The 16,168-nt window shown below is 39.9% G+C and overlaps 1 protein-coding gene across 1 annotated transcript in view; it reads right to left on the reverse strand.

Annotated features, from left to right (window-relative positions):
- Positions 1-2,866: 2,866 nt before the first annotated feature.
- LOC118772602 (activin receptor type-2B-like) overlaps positions 2,867-16,168 on the reverse strand; it is a 53,106-nt gene continuing 39,804 nt past the window's right edge. The window contains exons 2-11 of the mRNA XM_036521089.1: positions 12,074-12,287; positions 9,351-9,457; positions 8,453-8,589; positions 7,873-8,016; positions 7,289-7,432; positions 6,727-6,875; positions 5,405-5,519; positions 5,176-5,314; positions 4,330-4,460; positions 2,867-3,427 (exon numbers count right to left, since the gene is read on the reverse strand). Coding sequence (XP_036376982.1) covers positions 3,233-3,427; positions 4,330-4,460; positions 5,176-5,314; positions 5,405-5,519; positions 6,727-6,875; positions 7,289-7,432; positions 7,873-8,016; positions 8,453-8,589; positions 9,351-9,457; positions 12,074-12,287 — 1,475 coding nt within the window. The 3' untranslated portion in view covers positions 2,867-3,232. The remainder of the gene's footprint in view (positions 3,428-4,329; positions 4,461-5,175; positions 5,315-5,404; positions 5,520-6,726; positions 6,876-7,288; positions 7,433-7,872; positions 8,017-8,452; positions 8,590-9,350; positions 9,458-12,073; positions 12,288-16,168) is intronic.

The following is a 16,168-nucleotide window of genomic DNA, read 5'->3' on the forward strand; positions in this document are numbered from 1 at the left end:
TAACTGGCAAATTAAGTTCAGTGTAAGAAAGAGATTCTGACACCGACCAGTTTAAATGCTACTGACCTGCCAGAATAGCCTCATCTAACAAAACCATAGAGATAAGGGGAATTGTGATGACCTGGTCTCACTGTTCACCTACAACAGTATGGAACATATAATGCATGATTCATGATGACAAGAACAGATAGCCCAGAGTCAGCCATGCACCTACTTTGTCAAAGCTATCAGCAAACAACTCCTCATTTCAGTTCATATGGTTCCAATTATGCACAAGTCCAACACTGCAAAGAACAAAACAGAAATCTTCAGATACTATATGGCACCGTGAAAAAATAACTTAAAGCTCTCTGGAGGGAGTCGTGTCTTGTGAGAAAGAATTCAACTGCTGTGACGTCTTCTTTAGTCATTGTGTGGAGAGAACAGATGAAAGAATACAAATATCATGGACAGCAAACCTTTTTTTCCCCCTCAAACTACCAATCAAATCACTACATAACCACCACATGTGCAAGTGTAACTTTCTGCCTTGGCAGTTAAATTGTAAATGGCTCCAATTTCTTTTTTTGCATTTTCCCCCTTTTTTCACCCCTTACTTTTGGAATCACGAATTGTGCATTAGGCTTATTTCCTCTCACAAGAGCATGAAAGCACAGCAAATGCAGTACTCTAATACACACATTTGGCTACCATGATTATTTTTCACACAACAAATCACAGCGTATGCCAGGAGAGAAAATGCCAAACCAAGGACTGGTACATCTCCTTGATGACATCTGAGCAACTCATATGGGTCTGGCACACTGCAAGGTGCTGCAAGCAGAGTAACGAGGTAACCATGACCGACTGAAGCCAATTACTTTGAAGCCACCAATAAGATTTCCTGGTCATTGTTGGCAAATTGCAGTTCAGAACTGACCCCAAAATGCGAGGGTGTCTCTGTTTCCGCTCATCTTATTTCAACAGTTCCTTTCCTTATGAAAGCATTCTGGAAGAATGCAAGAAGACAACAGCAACATATTTCAACCATCAACAAAAGCCAAATGTCTCATAGTTGTGCAATGAACAGTGAGCAACAATTAAATTTTATAGCTGTGAAAAATAGATCAAAACATCTGCCCCATGCATTCATTTTAGTCACTGATGAAAAGGCTTTTACACTAATCAGAAAAAAAGGTTCACTGTCCCTTTAAGTAACAGACATGAAAAGAAAAGGAAACAGCCAGCACAAATAATGAATAATGCCCAGGTACCATATAGCCTACAGGCAGAATTCTACAACTGTATACAGTTATTTACATGATTTTTTTATACAACATAACATGGTAGCACTTCCTTAGAAATTCGGGACTCTTTCTTTTTTCCCCAATCCCTAGTCATAAAAACAAACTTACATCAAAATATATTTACTACAAGACAACACAACTAACAAAATATATTACAGAGCTGATACATGTAGAAAAATCTGAGGTATTTCTGGTTTGAGGTGGTCTGTGGTCATGAAATATCTTTTTTTTAAATTTTGTATTCTGTGTTTTTTTTCTTGATTTTATTTATTTTTTTGTTTGATTTTACCTCGGAAGCCTTGTATCTCTGCATGTATGTTTGCATCTGTATGCTTAATCTGCTGAAATTGCATGCTTTACACGCAAAAAAGAATATATATACAAATATATATTCACCTTTGAGCTGAAACAGCAGCATTACGAACATTCACGGTTAGTTTATGGCATACTGAAACGTTATTTTTCCTGTATCACTACTAAGACATAATCAGTCCTAAGCTTATCTATGTATCAAGAGGGTTACCGCTCAAGAATCTGAAGTCAAAAAGTTTCTGGTCTACTGGTCATCCAGCCTATTGTTGATGTGAATGCTTCATAGCAATACAAGAAAAACAGGTCAAAACCCGTGTTTGGTCCCTGCGAGAAGAGGTAAATATGAAGGGACCTGACCAAGGTGCATGAACTGTTCTCTCTGTTCACCAATGTGGCTGGATATATAGGCTTTTTCTGAGGACCGAGGCTGGTCTCTGCTTTAAGAATGTGTCTAGGTCCTTAGCTCCTGTAATCTGAAATGCACATCAATTAAATAAAAGGAAACAGAACAAAAACAAAATCTTAGACATCAATCAAACAGCTGTTTGAGCCCACTGAAACATACATACATCATGGTCTTAACCAAACACACACACATACATATATACAACAGTACACGTATGCACACAAACATATTCCTTCAGAATCATCTTCTACCTACCGTTGCTGTTGCCATCATTTAGTGACTGTAATCATTTGGGCACCTTCCATGTTAGACTCCTTTTTAACCTCAGCTCCACTGGGCTAAAGTGAATCAGAATGTCACTGGACTTACAAATGCCCCATTACTCACCCTGCCCCACCACAGGTGGGTGCTCCTGGCTCTCTCCTCACATAATCGGCCATTACTGACAACACCCTACCTCAAAAGCTCTGCCCCTTTAGACCAGTTACCTGAGAAGTAGTTCTGTACCAAACTGAAAGTACTGTCCAATTTCAAAATGCAAACCATTTCTCCTTTTTGAGTTGTCTTTTATATCATTTGCAGAAATGCTTAATCAACCCCTGACAATACCAATCCGACAACAAAACAAAACTCGAAGAAAGGAGTCCCATTGCCTTCCACTTTTCTGACGTGTTCCAGAGACACCCGTTAGTTCCGTAAAAGACACGTTTATCGTTATTTTGTTAAGCACTCACTTTAAACAAAAGGAAAAAAAAAGAACCAAGAAAATAATAATCCCTTGAGGAAGCTAAATTGTGTAACAGTCTTCATGTTCCCCCAGGGATTTGCAGCATTGTTATACTCTCCAAGATAGTAGGTGGTTGCTTGGTTTTGTCACAGGCAGTTCTGTCCAGAAGACAGAAAAACAGGAATAATAAAATCAAACAAATGACTGAAATGAACAAGTTGAGGTACCTGCACCTTTGTCAGCATTCATTAGTCGGCACCTGAATGCATTTTGAGATGTCCGTTTAGCTTTTTTCTTTTTTTTTTCCCTCTCCCAGAAAAAATACAGTAGAGAAGTGTGCTGGTAATCTTGATCCGATCAAAAAAATAATAATTAATAAAAAACGTCAGGTTAAAATAGCAGCTGCATTCATGTTGTTTTCTGAGATCCGCTGAGTCTGGAAAGACAAAGGTTGTTTTTTCTCTTGTTTGCGCAATTTCGTTTTCTGCTTTCGGGACAGACTCAGATACTGGACTCTTTGGGTGGCATGTCCACATTGGTGACCGAGGTCACCATGGAGACGAGGCAGTCCGAGGTAGTGCCGCTCGTTAGCCTGCGAATCTGGGAGATGCGCTCCTCCACGCAACCTGCAGACAGACGTGCCTCCGCGTCATGGTCCCAGCACTCCTCTATTGTCTCGCACATTTGCTCCAGGCCCTACGCAGCCACAAGAAAGGGCACGCTCATTATAACAGCCACTTACAAGAAAACAGACAAAAATGAAAATCTCACAAGCTTTACGATATGTATCCAGCACTTGCATGAACCCAACTGTCCTCTACCAGAGGATTCATTAGAACGAATGAGGACACAGAATGCCCAGTCAAAGTGCCACTTTTTCTGTGGGTAGCTCTCGAATCACTTAAAGCAGTGTTTCTCAATCCTGCTTCTGGAGGCCCACTGTCCTGCATATCCTCTATCTATCCTTGCTCCAAACACACCTGATTGAAATTAGTGATTAAATCAGGTGTGCTCAGCTAATCAAAAGCGCCACTGATGAGTTCAGTCAGGGAGGTAGAGCAGGGAAAGATGGTAAACGTGCGGAGCAGGGGGGCCCCAGGAGCAGGATTGAGAACCAGTGACTTAAAGAGATCAGGAATCACAAAGAAAAGCTACTTCTGAGTGCATTAGCTGGGCAGTTTGCACAAAGTGATTACTGGAGGAGAGCCATGGCTTGGAACTTAGTAGCTACTTATTTTCTAACAAAAGTTTCTTCTACTGATCTATACGTCTTATTACAATAAAATACATTCAATACAAAAGTAAACCTACTCTGAAATTTGACATTATAATGTCACCTAATAAAAGCTGAAAGTAAAATTAAGAAAAATAAACTAACAGTAAGCAGTATTAAAGAACCAATCTCCTGAACCAAAGGCAATTTGGAACAGATGTTTTATAGGGTGCCATAAAGCATTTATCTTTACAGACTTCAAGCTGTGTTAAACAAAACTGGAACTGCATGCATAAACAGATTATTTTTTCACCCTTTTGCAACAATCCCATACATACACCTTGCTCTATGTGCTACTGAGGTCTTAAGTAAGAGGCACACTCACAGGATGTTTTAACCAGCAATCCTTGAAAGCTGGTCGCATCTTTTTGTGGACAACAACTTCCTGTAAATCCTCCAGGGACGGATGCTGCCCAATCTCTTCTTCGAATGGCAACATGTATTCACTGACAGGACCTGTAACAGGCAGGACAGTTGACAGCTGAATCATTCCCTTACATGAATAAAAATGCCACAATGCCAGATGGTAGTAAAAAAGTTCTTGATTCCCTGCTAATCAGTGCGCTGTCTGAAGTTCTCCTACTGCCCTACTCAGTCACTATACTAAAGCAGACATCCCCATTTCCTAAGTTACTGTTACTTGTTCTACGTATTTCATCTGAAATTTTACCATATAATTATCACTTAACTAGAACTCCCGGTTACAATTCAAAATTCATTCATTCGGGAAAAGACTTTTAAATAACAATTTAAAAATTAACACGGAGAAAGTGTTTAGGCAGACATACAAAATCACACAAAATAGACTACAAATTCTAAGGATATCCAAATAAGCACTTGCATGAATTTTACTTTCTTACATAAAATACCTAGGCAATTTTCAAACAAGGAAAACATGAATAAGTCCTGTTTCTTGCTCCATTTCATGCAGACAAAAAATTTAGAAAACTGAGCACATTTTGTAATAACCTACTTTGTTTCACATGACAACAGAGAGTTTGAAAAGACTGAATATCAGGAACGGAATGTAAAACAGATTTCTATATACTGTGTAGACCGCACAAAAGGTGAAATGGTAAGACATTGGACACTGAGGTCAGAAACCCTGTCAAAACGCTACACAGAGGTGTGTAAGGATGGTGGTCCAAAAGTGGGATCAGCCGCAACTCACCATCAGCAGCTTTGCAGCGAGACACTAGCTCCCACAGCACCAAGCCCATGGCGTACATGTCTATCCTCAGGAAGGCGTCCCGCTGGAAGTTGATTGCCCCCTCCAAGACCTCAGGGGCCATGTATCTCCTCGTCCCCACCTGTCGGTCAAGAGGGGCAAGGGAGGTTATGCCCTCCCTACACGTGCAGTGAATGAATCAGATCCAGGCCACGCCGCAAAAAGGCCGTACCTGACCGTGCGTGTCCCCTGGTGGCTTCCCTGGTTCGAACTTCACAGCGAGCCCGAAGTCTCCGATGACAGCTGTCAGGTCACCCTTGAGCATCACGTTCTTACTCTTGAAGTCCCTGATGCACCAAGGACAGGAAAATGAATATGGAAAAGCAGCTGAAGTGTCATTAAGGCCACCAAAGGGCCTGACATCAACAAGGCCATTACTTGGTATCAGGTTAACACTGTAAAGTTCGTCTGCTCGTTTGTTTGTTGGTCTTTCTCCATCGTCATATCAACCTCCAGCATGGAAATGAGGAGGACAGTTGGTTTCGTCTGAATCGGAAATATCTATGATAGGTGTCCCCACCAGATGGCAGCAGCCCTCCATAAACAATGTTGTGTAAACAGTTGTGTAACTATCCACCAGCACATTCTTTGCACATTATTTCTAGAGGGAATTATTTAACGACAATATAATGCTTTGGTATCTAAAAAGCCATTGGACTTTTTAAACTAAATCTGTCAAAAATGAGGAGAGTAACGTACTTGAAACCTATAACCACTAACAGAACACATCTGTGCAAATCTTTGTACCTGTGTCATTCAGTCAATGGACTCATGTTTGTTGCTGGCGGGCTGTCTGTCAGAAAGGGTTTAGTTTTTTTATTTATCAATTGGCTGGCATTACAGTTCTCTGCCAGGCTTTCCATGAAAGGCCCCCAGACAATTAAACCAAGAGTATCTCTCTGTGGAAGGTACAATGAGGGCTGAGAATTGCTTAAATTTTAGAATTGCCTAAAATTGCTTCAGTATATAACTTGATTATGGTGTCATATGTAATACTTTATGATCAAATTAATATCAATCATTTATTTTTTTTTCATTTTCAACAGTTTGCTTCCTCTAACCTCAAGTGCTATACCTCATTTGAATCAAAGACCCTTCTTTAGTGATAAATAAATCCATACCACCAGTTTATTTTAAAAACAAATAAAACAAAAAACTACAGGAACAAAGAAAGAATATATGAAACTAATTACTCCAAAGGAATCTTTTTGGTTGAGTCCAAAACATTGGGTATTGCATTTTGACCACTCTGGTATGACTCAGCTCGTTATTTGGAACAAAATCGCTCCAGGGTCAAAGCAGACAATCTACCCCATTAGGCTACTGAAACGGTTCACCCGAGTTGCACTGATTCATGCTATGTGCAAGGTATGTTGACAACACAACTATTTTCAGTTCGTACACTTTCTCATACATACACCTCCTCCCTGCTGATCCTTGGAGTACTAAAAAGAATCCCTAACCTGCCTGTGGATTCCTGGGCCTGAGAGTTACCTGTGTGCGATGGCTGGCTTAGGTCCCTCTCCCTTGTAACGGGGCACGTCCTCATGCAGGTAGGCCAGCCCACAGGCCATCGTCTCTGCAATGTGACACAACTCGTTCCAGCTGATTGCGTTGCCCTTCAGGTAATCCGTCAAGGAGCCCTGGACACAGAAAAAGGAGGCATAGAGCTTTTAGTGTTCCGCTATTCCATGGCCAAAAGGGGGAAAGAACAGCTAGCAAAACAGATTACAAATGAGTGAATCAGAAAGAGGGACAAAAAATGCACTAATTTTCTGTAAAGAGCTGTATCAGCGCTCCAGCTAAGAACAAAAAACAGCCTCAGACATGCTTTTTTGCAGGCATATGCTCTGACAATGTATCGTAAATAAAACAATAAAATGGCAAAGAAAGGTCTTCTTTTTGAGATCAAGCACTGATCAAATTTACTAGACCTACTATGAAATCTACCAGAACACGTGCACAGCAATGTGTGAGACAACAGGCCCGGAACACTGAGCCTTGTCCAGGAACATGGCACTGGATTGTGAGTGAGGCTGGCGATACACTCCCTCACCTTCTCGTGGAACTCAGTAATGAGCCACAGTTCCATCTCCAGACTGGTTCCTCGCTTCTCGGCCGCGATGTATCGCAGCAGGTTTTCATGTTTCATCCCTGGCGTGGTGAAGACATCCCGCTCGTTCTGCCACGACTGCTTGTCCTGCTTGCAGAAAACACACACCCGCCTTTAGAACCCTCAACTCTCATATACCAAAAGGTAATGCAGTGACTTCAAAGCTATGAAATATGTTTTGCCTTTTATGCTCCAATATGATGTCTTGTTTTTTTGTGGATTCAAAGAGATGGCTGTTGCTCCAAGCTGACTATTCAAACATCAAAAGGAATCACGCCATTGTAATTTCACTTTTTCAGTTTGAAGTGAAGCACCATATTATATCGTACTTAAGGCATAAAGATCTTGGAAAAAGTCAGAAATACTGTCTCCGTACTGTAGAAGGTGGAGGCAGCTTGTCTGGTTCTACAAGGAGCTCTTCCTATGTACATTCACTGTCATCGAACAAAAAAGACTATTTATAAGAAGTTGTGAAAATTCTTGGAGCCCATCTATAAATCTTTAGGGACAAAAAGAGAAACACTGACCTGAATGGGGAAAATCTTCACAGCAACATATTCATTCAACAGTTGGGCCTTCCAAACACAGCCAAAGCGCCCCCTAGCTTTGATTTCCAGTAACTGCAGAGGTTTAAGGCCAACCAGAGGGGAAGGTGGGGATGGGCCAGGGTCCTAAAGCAGTGGGGGCAGACATTAAGAAAGATGTAAAACCAAGTGTTTTAAAGCCAAAGTTTTAAGACACTAATATATAACATACAAAAATTGACTCACTGTCGATAATCACATTCGTCAATAATATCAATGTCACAAGTCACATTATATGCAGTGTTCCGCTTCATAAGCTTGACTGATTGGAACTAGCACATTTAATAACACCAGGCTTGTGACTGTAGTGATAAGAGATTTCAGGGAAGCAACCAAGGGAACTGCAATAATGTTGAAGCAACACTGGGGGGAAGCTTTAGTGGGAAAAAATACACAGTGTGCCCCAGAGGGCAGCTGTGGAACTGACAACAAAATGGCAGCCAATGGCAGAAGGAATAAGAAGAGTGCTGAAGAGATGAGGCAGAGTAGGAGGAGAGAGAAAGAGAGAGAGAGAAGCACTGACTTCATTGATGTCCACGTGGCCATATGGAGGTTTGCGATGTCGGTACATCCAGAATGCCAGCAGCAAGGCCATGGAGAGCACGGTGATGGGGAGCAGTGTGTAGACTAGGATGTTGAGCAGGGGGGTCCTGACCACAGCTGTGAAGAACAGTAATGTTACAGACCATAACAGGGACAGAGTAGGGGAGCGAGTTCCATAAAGCTAAGAAATGAATGTCCTTTTCATTCTGTCTTTTCTCTGGCACAAAAAAACAAAAAATGCTAATATAGTTCCTGTTTGCAACACATACTACTATGTCTTCGCAAAAAGAAAATGTGAATAATAATAAAAAAAAAAGCTTTAAGGAATTCCATTCACATACCAGAAACACTGACTGACTCAGTAAACAGGGAGTTATCTGATACTGATACAAGCATGCCAGTATTTAAACTCCAGACAGTTAAATAATACTGCTTGCTGATAGGTGTTTTGACAAAAAAAGGAGAAATACTTGTAAACATACTGACAAAAAGAATTCAAGGAATTCTTAATCCCCGGAAGCCCACTTATAACAAAAAATCTTGCCATTTCATACACAGGTGATCAATATCAAGGCTCCAGAGACGCCAGCTCAGACTGTCAATAAGATTGCTCTGGTCTGTGGAGAAGGAGGTTATCTTTTTTTGTCATACATAAATCTGGAGGAAATGTACATAGTATGTTGATATAACTTCAATGAATGTGACCACAAGACATTTTTTCCCATTCTAACCATGTACAGAGTTATTATGTAATTCAGAGACAATGAAACACTTTTCTGTGTTCTAATGACCTCTGATTGCTCCACACAGGCAGTCTTACTGTGGTTCATGTGTAAAAGCAGCATCGTAAGGACCACCGTAAAGCAGCTAAGTCTCACCTGGTCTGGTGACATCAGGCAGGTGGGTGAACCTCTCATTGCAGAAGTTGCCCTCACAGCAGCAGAAAAAGACCAGGGGGTTCTCTTCAGTAGCCACGCACTCTTGTCTGTTTCCATGAAAAGAACATTAGGTAAAATTGGGCTGTCTGACATACTCTAACCTCTTAGCCATGAGTAATATGGCCACGCAAGTGTAAAATTCAGCCTTCAGGTTTATGCTGCTGCTGCAGCTAGTTAGCTATCTATTTTCAATCATGTAGAGCTGTTTCTGTTCCACCACTCAGAAAACAAGTACCGGTATTTAAGTCTCACCTTTTCAGGGAGAGGCCAACATATACCACAAATGAAAGTTTTGTTTTGAGACATGTTCAATATTAATGAAAGGCTGTGTCTCAATCTGTGAGTGAGGGCAGTTAACAAGCGAGTCTCTACTTCATGTGAAGTAGTGGATACTTGAGGAGGAAGTGGACGAGTGTTATTTGGAAGCATATTTGAAATACACTTCACTGCCATTATTTCAGCGCCATGGCTCATGACGAAACAAGAGTGAATCCAAAACAAAAAATTAAAAAAATTACGTGACTACACTAAAGCAGCTAACAATATTGAACAACATTACTAATCTGAAAGCGAGCTTTACCTCTACACCTCTACAAGTGTTACCCTCTCCCACAGTGATCTACCCCATTATTTGCAAGCATGGCTTTAAAACTGAGATACAGTATGGTGGTAAAATTAAACCAATCTGCAGGACACACAAAACAGAATCCTGAACTGATTAATCTTTGAGTTTTGGCAGTTTGCAGACTAGCAATATAACAATATTATACAAATGTTATCAACCCCAGTGGGCTATCTTCACTGTAGGGAAATCACTCTGGATAAGAGTGTCTGGCAAGTGAATAAATGTAAAAACAAAGTTGTTGTTCAAGGTTTTCTGCTCACTTGTAACTAATAAGCACTGGAGTCATTCAGACCACATTCATACATACAGTAGAATTAAAGACTTTTTAGCAATGTTAAAAAGGTTTTCGCTGTTCCTGCAGCTGAATATAAGTCTCATTAAATTCATAAAAAAGCAGTCTGTGCAAACGCACAACCTGGGATGCCGAGCCAAAGGGATGCTGGGAAGCCATACCAAACATGAGAGGTAGGGGCCTGTGCGCTCGCTCCAAGAGAGCAACTGAGGGCGAGTTAAAGTTCATTCTGAGGACTGTGATACCCTCAACCACATGACTTGGTGCCACTTTGAGGGGAAGCGCTTCGGGCAAGTCAGCAGAAGCACAGATTATGATGCAGGCTTTGAGTGAAACAGTGAAAAACATCTTCCAATGTTGATATCTTAAATGAACAGACACTGTTTATCATCAAACCTGACTGACAGACCAGCAAGATGATGAAAATTCACTTGACAAGTGTGAATCTCCTGATTGACTCATATTATGTAGTGAAGGAAATCTTTACACGACATTTCAAAATGTTGAAGAAAAAAGGCTTGAAGGGCTACACAATCGCATGTCCAAGTCCTTGTAAGTTTTTTTTTTTTTTTTTTTTTAACTTGAAAAGGAATGTCATTCATATTCAGCATTTGACTAAAATACAGGACATTGGCTGCAGTGGCCAATGCCAGTCACATGCCCCCAGACAGCATGTAGGGTCAAATGTATTTTGTGAATCTTAGCAAAATGCCACAGAAAAGTGTAAAAATAATGTGAAATATTTCATATTTGCAGTTAATCATGGGAAAAGGAACACTTGTGCCTTAAGGACTGTTACAAGTACATCTCTCTTGCAAATTAATTACAATGGGTGAATTAAAATAACAAAATGAAATGAAATATAACGAAACCATTATTTGCAAAAGTCAAAAAGAAAAAAACCTGCAGCTAAAATGCTACTCACAATGGATTAGATTACCTAGGCTTCCTGGAGGTTTTCAATGAAACCAGTTATTTTTACTGACCTACTTTCATTTTAGTACGTTTCATACGGGGCTTCTTGGTAAATTTCCACTCATATTCACAGAATGCTTTGACCAGTGAGCATTACTGTGATTCATAACAATATCCAACATTTCACAGCAATAATTCTGGGTGTTTTAACCACATTACCCTATCCACATATGTAGCTTTTATTTCTTAAATGTACAGTAAATTCTCTCTGCATTGAAACAGACAGTGTACATACCGGTAATGTTTAATTACCTCCATTTAATGTAAGATGTAATCATTAAAATAGCAGTGAAGAATGAAACAACTGCACTGTTGGACACCGTTTCTATTCTGCAGAATTCTAACAAGCAATGTTGAGAATTTTTGGTTGACAATAACTCATTGCAACTGTCTACTTTAGTTGATGAGGTACACACCAACTTTTTTGTCCCTTCAGAATACATAACACATTGTAGGCAGTGTCCCTTGAGAATACCTTGCCAGTTTTCAGCATTAATTTGATATTTTATGTGGCTGCCATTTCTGAAATTATTTTGTCACTGGCTTTTTCTTTGCACCCAGATGACAGGTAAGAAGTTAGTAAAATAGGCAGTGGTGTCTGTCCACTTGCTATGAATTCTGAGGGAACTAATCCATGTTGTCTATGTAATGAGAACTGTAATGCAGTGTAATCATCAACACTCATAACGAAATGAGGGGTGCCAGTAAAACCTGAACATAACTGGTTCAGTAGTTTATTACGTCAGTGAAAGAGCTTTGTGCACGACTGACCTGTCATAGCAGTTGAAGTCGTCCAGCCAGCAGCCCTTCCTCACCAGCTTGATGATGCCTGTGGTGGAGTTCTTGAGCCAGGAGGCATAGCAGTGTAGCCGCTTGTCCTTCTCAGCTTCACAGCGCTCCACCCCGCTCTGATTGGTCTTCTCACTCTCCCAGTTGACATTGTAGTATAAGCACTCTCTGGTCTCCACCTCTCCATGGCTTGGTCCTGAAAAAGTGTGGGGAGAAGTTAATAAATCTAGTCTCATACTAATACTAAAGTAAGAAATCAAAGGATATGAACATTGAGGAAGATTTCAAAGCAAACCTTCTTAACATGAAACCGTTGAGTTTCTTTGCAAGCAGTGCCATGAATGCATGAATACTGAGCTTACAACTTAGTGAAGTGAAGATGAATCACAACCTTTTCAGGCTTCTTACAAATCAAATCATAATACCTAGCATGTTGGATTGATCATAACTGAATGTAAGAGGCCAAAGATGTACAAGAATAGGTCCCTGCATTTGAGAAGTAATCAGAAAGCATAGAAAGTGTCTTCAACAGACTTCATTCTTGGTTGTACCACATATATAAAAGGAAAATCTGAAAAAAAGGCAAGCTTTCAAACCAAACAGAAGCAAGCTTAACTGTCCAAGAGGAGTCACAGCTCATTGGCTATCAACAGATCCAATATAAATGAGTCATTTTTTTCCTGTTATTGTGTCACATTGTCTTGGGTCCTGGCACAATGTCTTCATTGAATGTATGTGCTCAGAACCATCAGTCCATTTTTCATTCTTGTGCAAAGGAAGAATCCTTGTCCTTGTATATCTCACTGATATGGGTGAAACTACAACCTAATATTACAGAATGGAGATGATATTTTTGTGTGCATTATATTTTTATAGTATATATTTTTATGGTGTTCCTTGGGACTAGGAGGATCGCAGCACATGCATTTGATGAGGACAGTGTGCCACGAAAATGCAGGTAGATGCCTTGAAATGCCATTGGATATACTTTGAGCATATAATACCTAACAAATCAAACCAACTGCAGTGTAACTCATAATGGCCATTTGGATGCAGTGTGAGGGTTACACTACTCTCACTTTCTAACTGAAATGTTGTAAGTCTTTAATGACTGGGTAGCCTTGATTGAAAAATGATGGTGTTTTTGACTCAAGTCTCCCAACAAACTTCAAGAATCAGGCAGCATTCTCTTCAAAAGCATCCACAAGCAAATATCAAGCAGCTTTTAAATTTACGCTTCAAACATTATGAACGAAAGTCAGGTTTGATATTGTGAAATAGTGAAAATCTGTTATTTTAATTTCCAAGGGAGCTGATCACCTTGAAGTCAATGCTTCAGCCTGCTGCTGAAGAGCCATATTGTGTCGTTTTCACATTTTTTGTAAATCACTACATAAAATAATGGTTTTCAACTTGCGCCATTCTTTCTTCCGTGATTATCCACAGCATAACTATAGGGTCACTCCACGTCTAGGCTAGTTTCCTCTGAATTATTATAATCACTGTCTATAAAGTTGGGAAAAGGTCTAATGATGGACATGCAATAGTAGAGACAAAACAATATATAATTGGAGAACCATTAATACAACAAAACAATCAAAAGAACAGTAGAAAAGAGTCTTTCTGTTTCATGGAACAGGAAGTGTGAATCTATGTTTACTATACAACACAAATTTGGCAAGACTGGATGCAGCAGATGTTCTCACAAATCTGTGCATTATAGTTGCTAGGCAACATGAAATGTAGGGAGCATTGCCGTCAGCCAGTCCCACAGACAAAGCCCTTTTCACTCAGTCATTCACTCACTCACACAAACACAATAAACATGCACACACACATGCACAGAAGGCACAAATGTATACAATACAACAACTACTGTAAAAATGCTGTCCACTGTAAAAATAGGGGAAGGATTACCAATTCCCTGTGCATGCTGGCAAACAGTACATGGATACTGAAAAAGCCTGCAGCTTCAGTAAAGAACCCTGATCAACAAAACCAGAATTTACGAGGTTCCATAGTGGATATTAAGGGTAATGGAGACTATAGATGCCTTGAACATGAGATGCAGGCTATGTCATTAAGAGATTACATTGTACACTATACTTGCAAAAATCATGCTGCAACCAGTGTTCCACTTAAAACTAAGCAGGAAAGATACCTGCACAATTACTGCTAACTGTACTTAACTACTAATACTATACACCATGCAGCTTCTGTTAATACACATTATGGAATGGTACAAAATGCATAATTTAAAAGTTTATGTAATAAAACAATCCATCTCATTAAAATGACCTCTTCAGAGAACACTCTCTATAATCCTAACCCACCCCTGCCCATTTACGCAATTACAAAATGCTGTACCTACATGTGTGATTCCTAAGAATCCATGCAATTTCTGTGTAGTAAGGCTTCCCAAAACAATCTGGGCATTCAAGGTTTTGCCCACACCCAACCATCCAAATATTTTAGCAATCATTCCAGCACTTCTCCTGCCACATTTCCACATTCATGTAATGTGACACCTTCTGTCTTTGTCATGTACAAGCATGCAGAGTCTGAGCCATACTCCAGACCGCCTCTCTCCTTCTTACTGTATGTGGCAGCAAGAGTTGCTGTGCATGTATCAGCCGCTACTGAACCATTCAGCAGCTATAATACACAGGCCCCTCGCACCGACATTGAGTTTTAGTCAATTTTATTGCAAATGCAGTAGCTATGCAAGTCAACTCTTGTCGCATCCTGGACACGTTTTATTCTTTTTTACTGTTACTAATGTGTACATTGCTCCTGCATCTCGCCTGCATTTCTGCCACTATGGTGAACAGGAACGCACATGTGACACGCAGATGTGTGACACATGATCCTGTCACAGCTCATCGGTGCCACTTCACACACTGTCACTAAGTTCCACGTGCCACCACCTCTTCTGGCTTTCATGAATGACTAAAAGCGTAAAGTTTCCCTCTTGAGAAAAATATTTTTGGACTGCTATTTATATAGTTCTAAATAACTAACTAGTTAGTTAGAATTTTGTAAAAAGGATAGGTTTTAAAGTTGCACCAGTAACCGAGCGCTCTTTAGAAACAGGCCTACTTTCAAAGTATTCTTACCTACCTTGGCTATTTCCTGTTTAGCATTCATCATTCATAAAACAGGCATTATTCAATTGTGGTGAACAGCAATTGTGGTGAATCAGCAAGATACAAAAGTCTGAGGCTTGATTCAATATTTGTAACAAACCGCTATATGACAAAACGTGCCCTTCAGGCCAGTTCTAATGTGAGCATACAGGGCATTTACTGCCTTAAAAAATAATAAAGTGACCCAGCCATTTAACAGTGACCCCCATTTTAAAAAGAACAGCGTGCAGAATCAAGTCTGACCTCAGCATGCACCTTGTTGATCACCAACCACGGAAAATTATTTGATTGGTCATTGAAAAGCATTATATAGAACACTCAAATAGCATCAGTAAGAAAACACTATGCAATATTTTAAAAATAAAATTGGCAGCAGGTGGTACAGCCTGTGAATTTAATGAGACTCAGTCTATTCTAAAGCAGTATAAAAGAGGAAAATAAATTGTACTCACGTAGAGCACATCACAATGTGAATACAAAATCTCCTTTTTTCCAAGTGGAATGCCCCACTTGCAATTTATATGATAAATGTATGACTGTCAATTTAAACAGTAGCACTTCAGTGAATTTTCATACATGAACTTCATACATGACCAAAGTCTAAATATCCGTTATGTTCAGAACTGCTTCAAAGTGACTATAAAGAAGCAAATAATAAAATCCAGGAACATAGGTGTAACAGACAAATTGTTTCACTCACCAGTCAGTGTCACTAAGAAATTATGTAGCCTAATACAATTTAGCACAGCAAAATAAACCTGTTAAACACTGCAAGAGAGAGCACAGTGACATCAAATACCATCAAATGAATACCATCAAATGATCTCTAAAGAGCAATCCCCTTTCCACCACCACACAGTGGAATTGGGCACCAAAGCATTGTCCTGTAATGGCCTAGTGCCAAATGGTTTTATGCTGAAAACAGAAGAGA

The sequence above is a fragment of the Megalops cyprinoides genome, chromosome 2, assembly GCF_013368585.1.
Source record: "Megalops cyprinoides isolate fMegCyp1 chromosome 2, fMegCyp1.pri, whole genome shotgun sequence".
NCBI classification, from domain to species: domain Eukaryota; kingdom Metazoa; phylum Chordata; class Actinopteri; order Elopiformes; family Megalopidae; genus Megalops; species Megalops cyprinoides.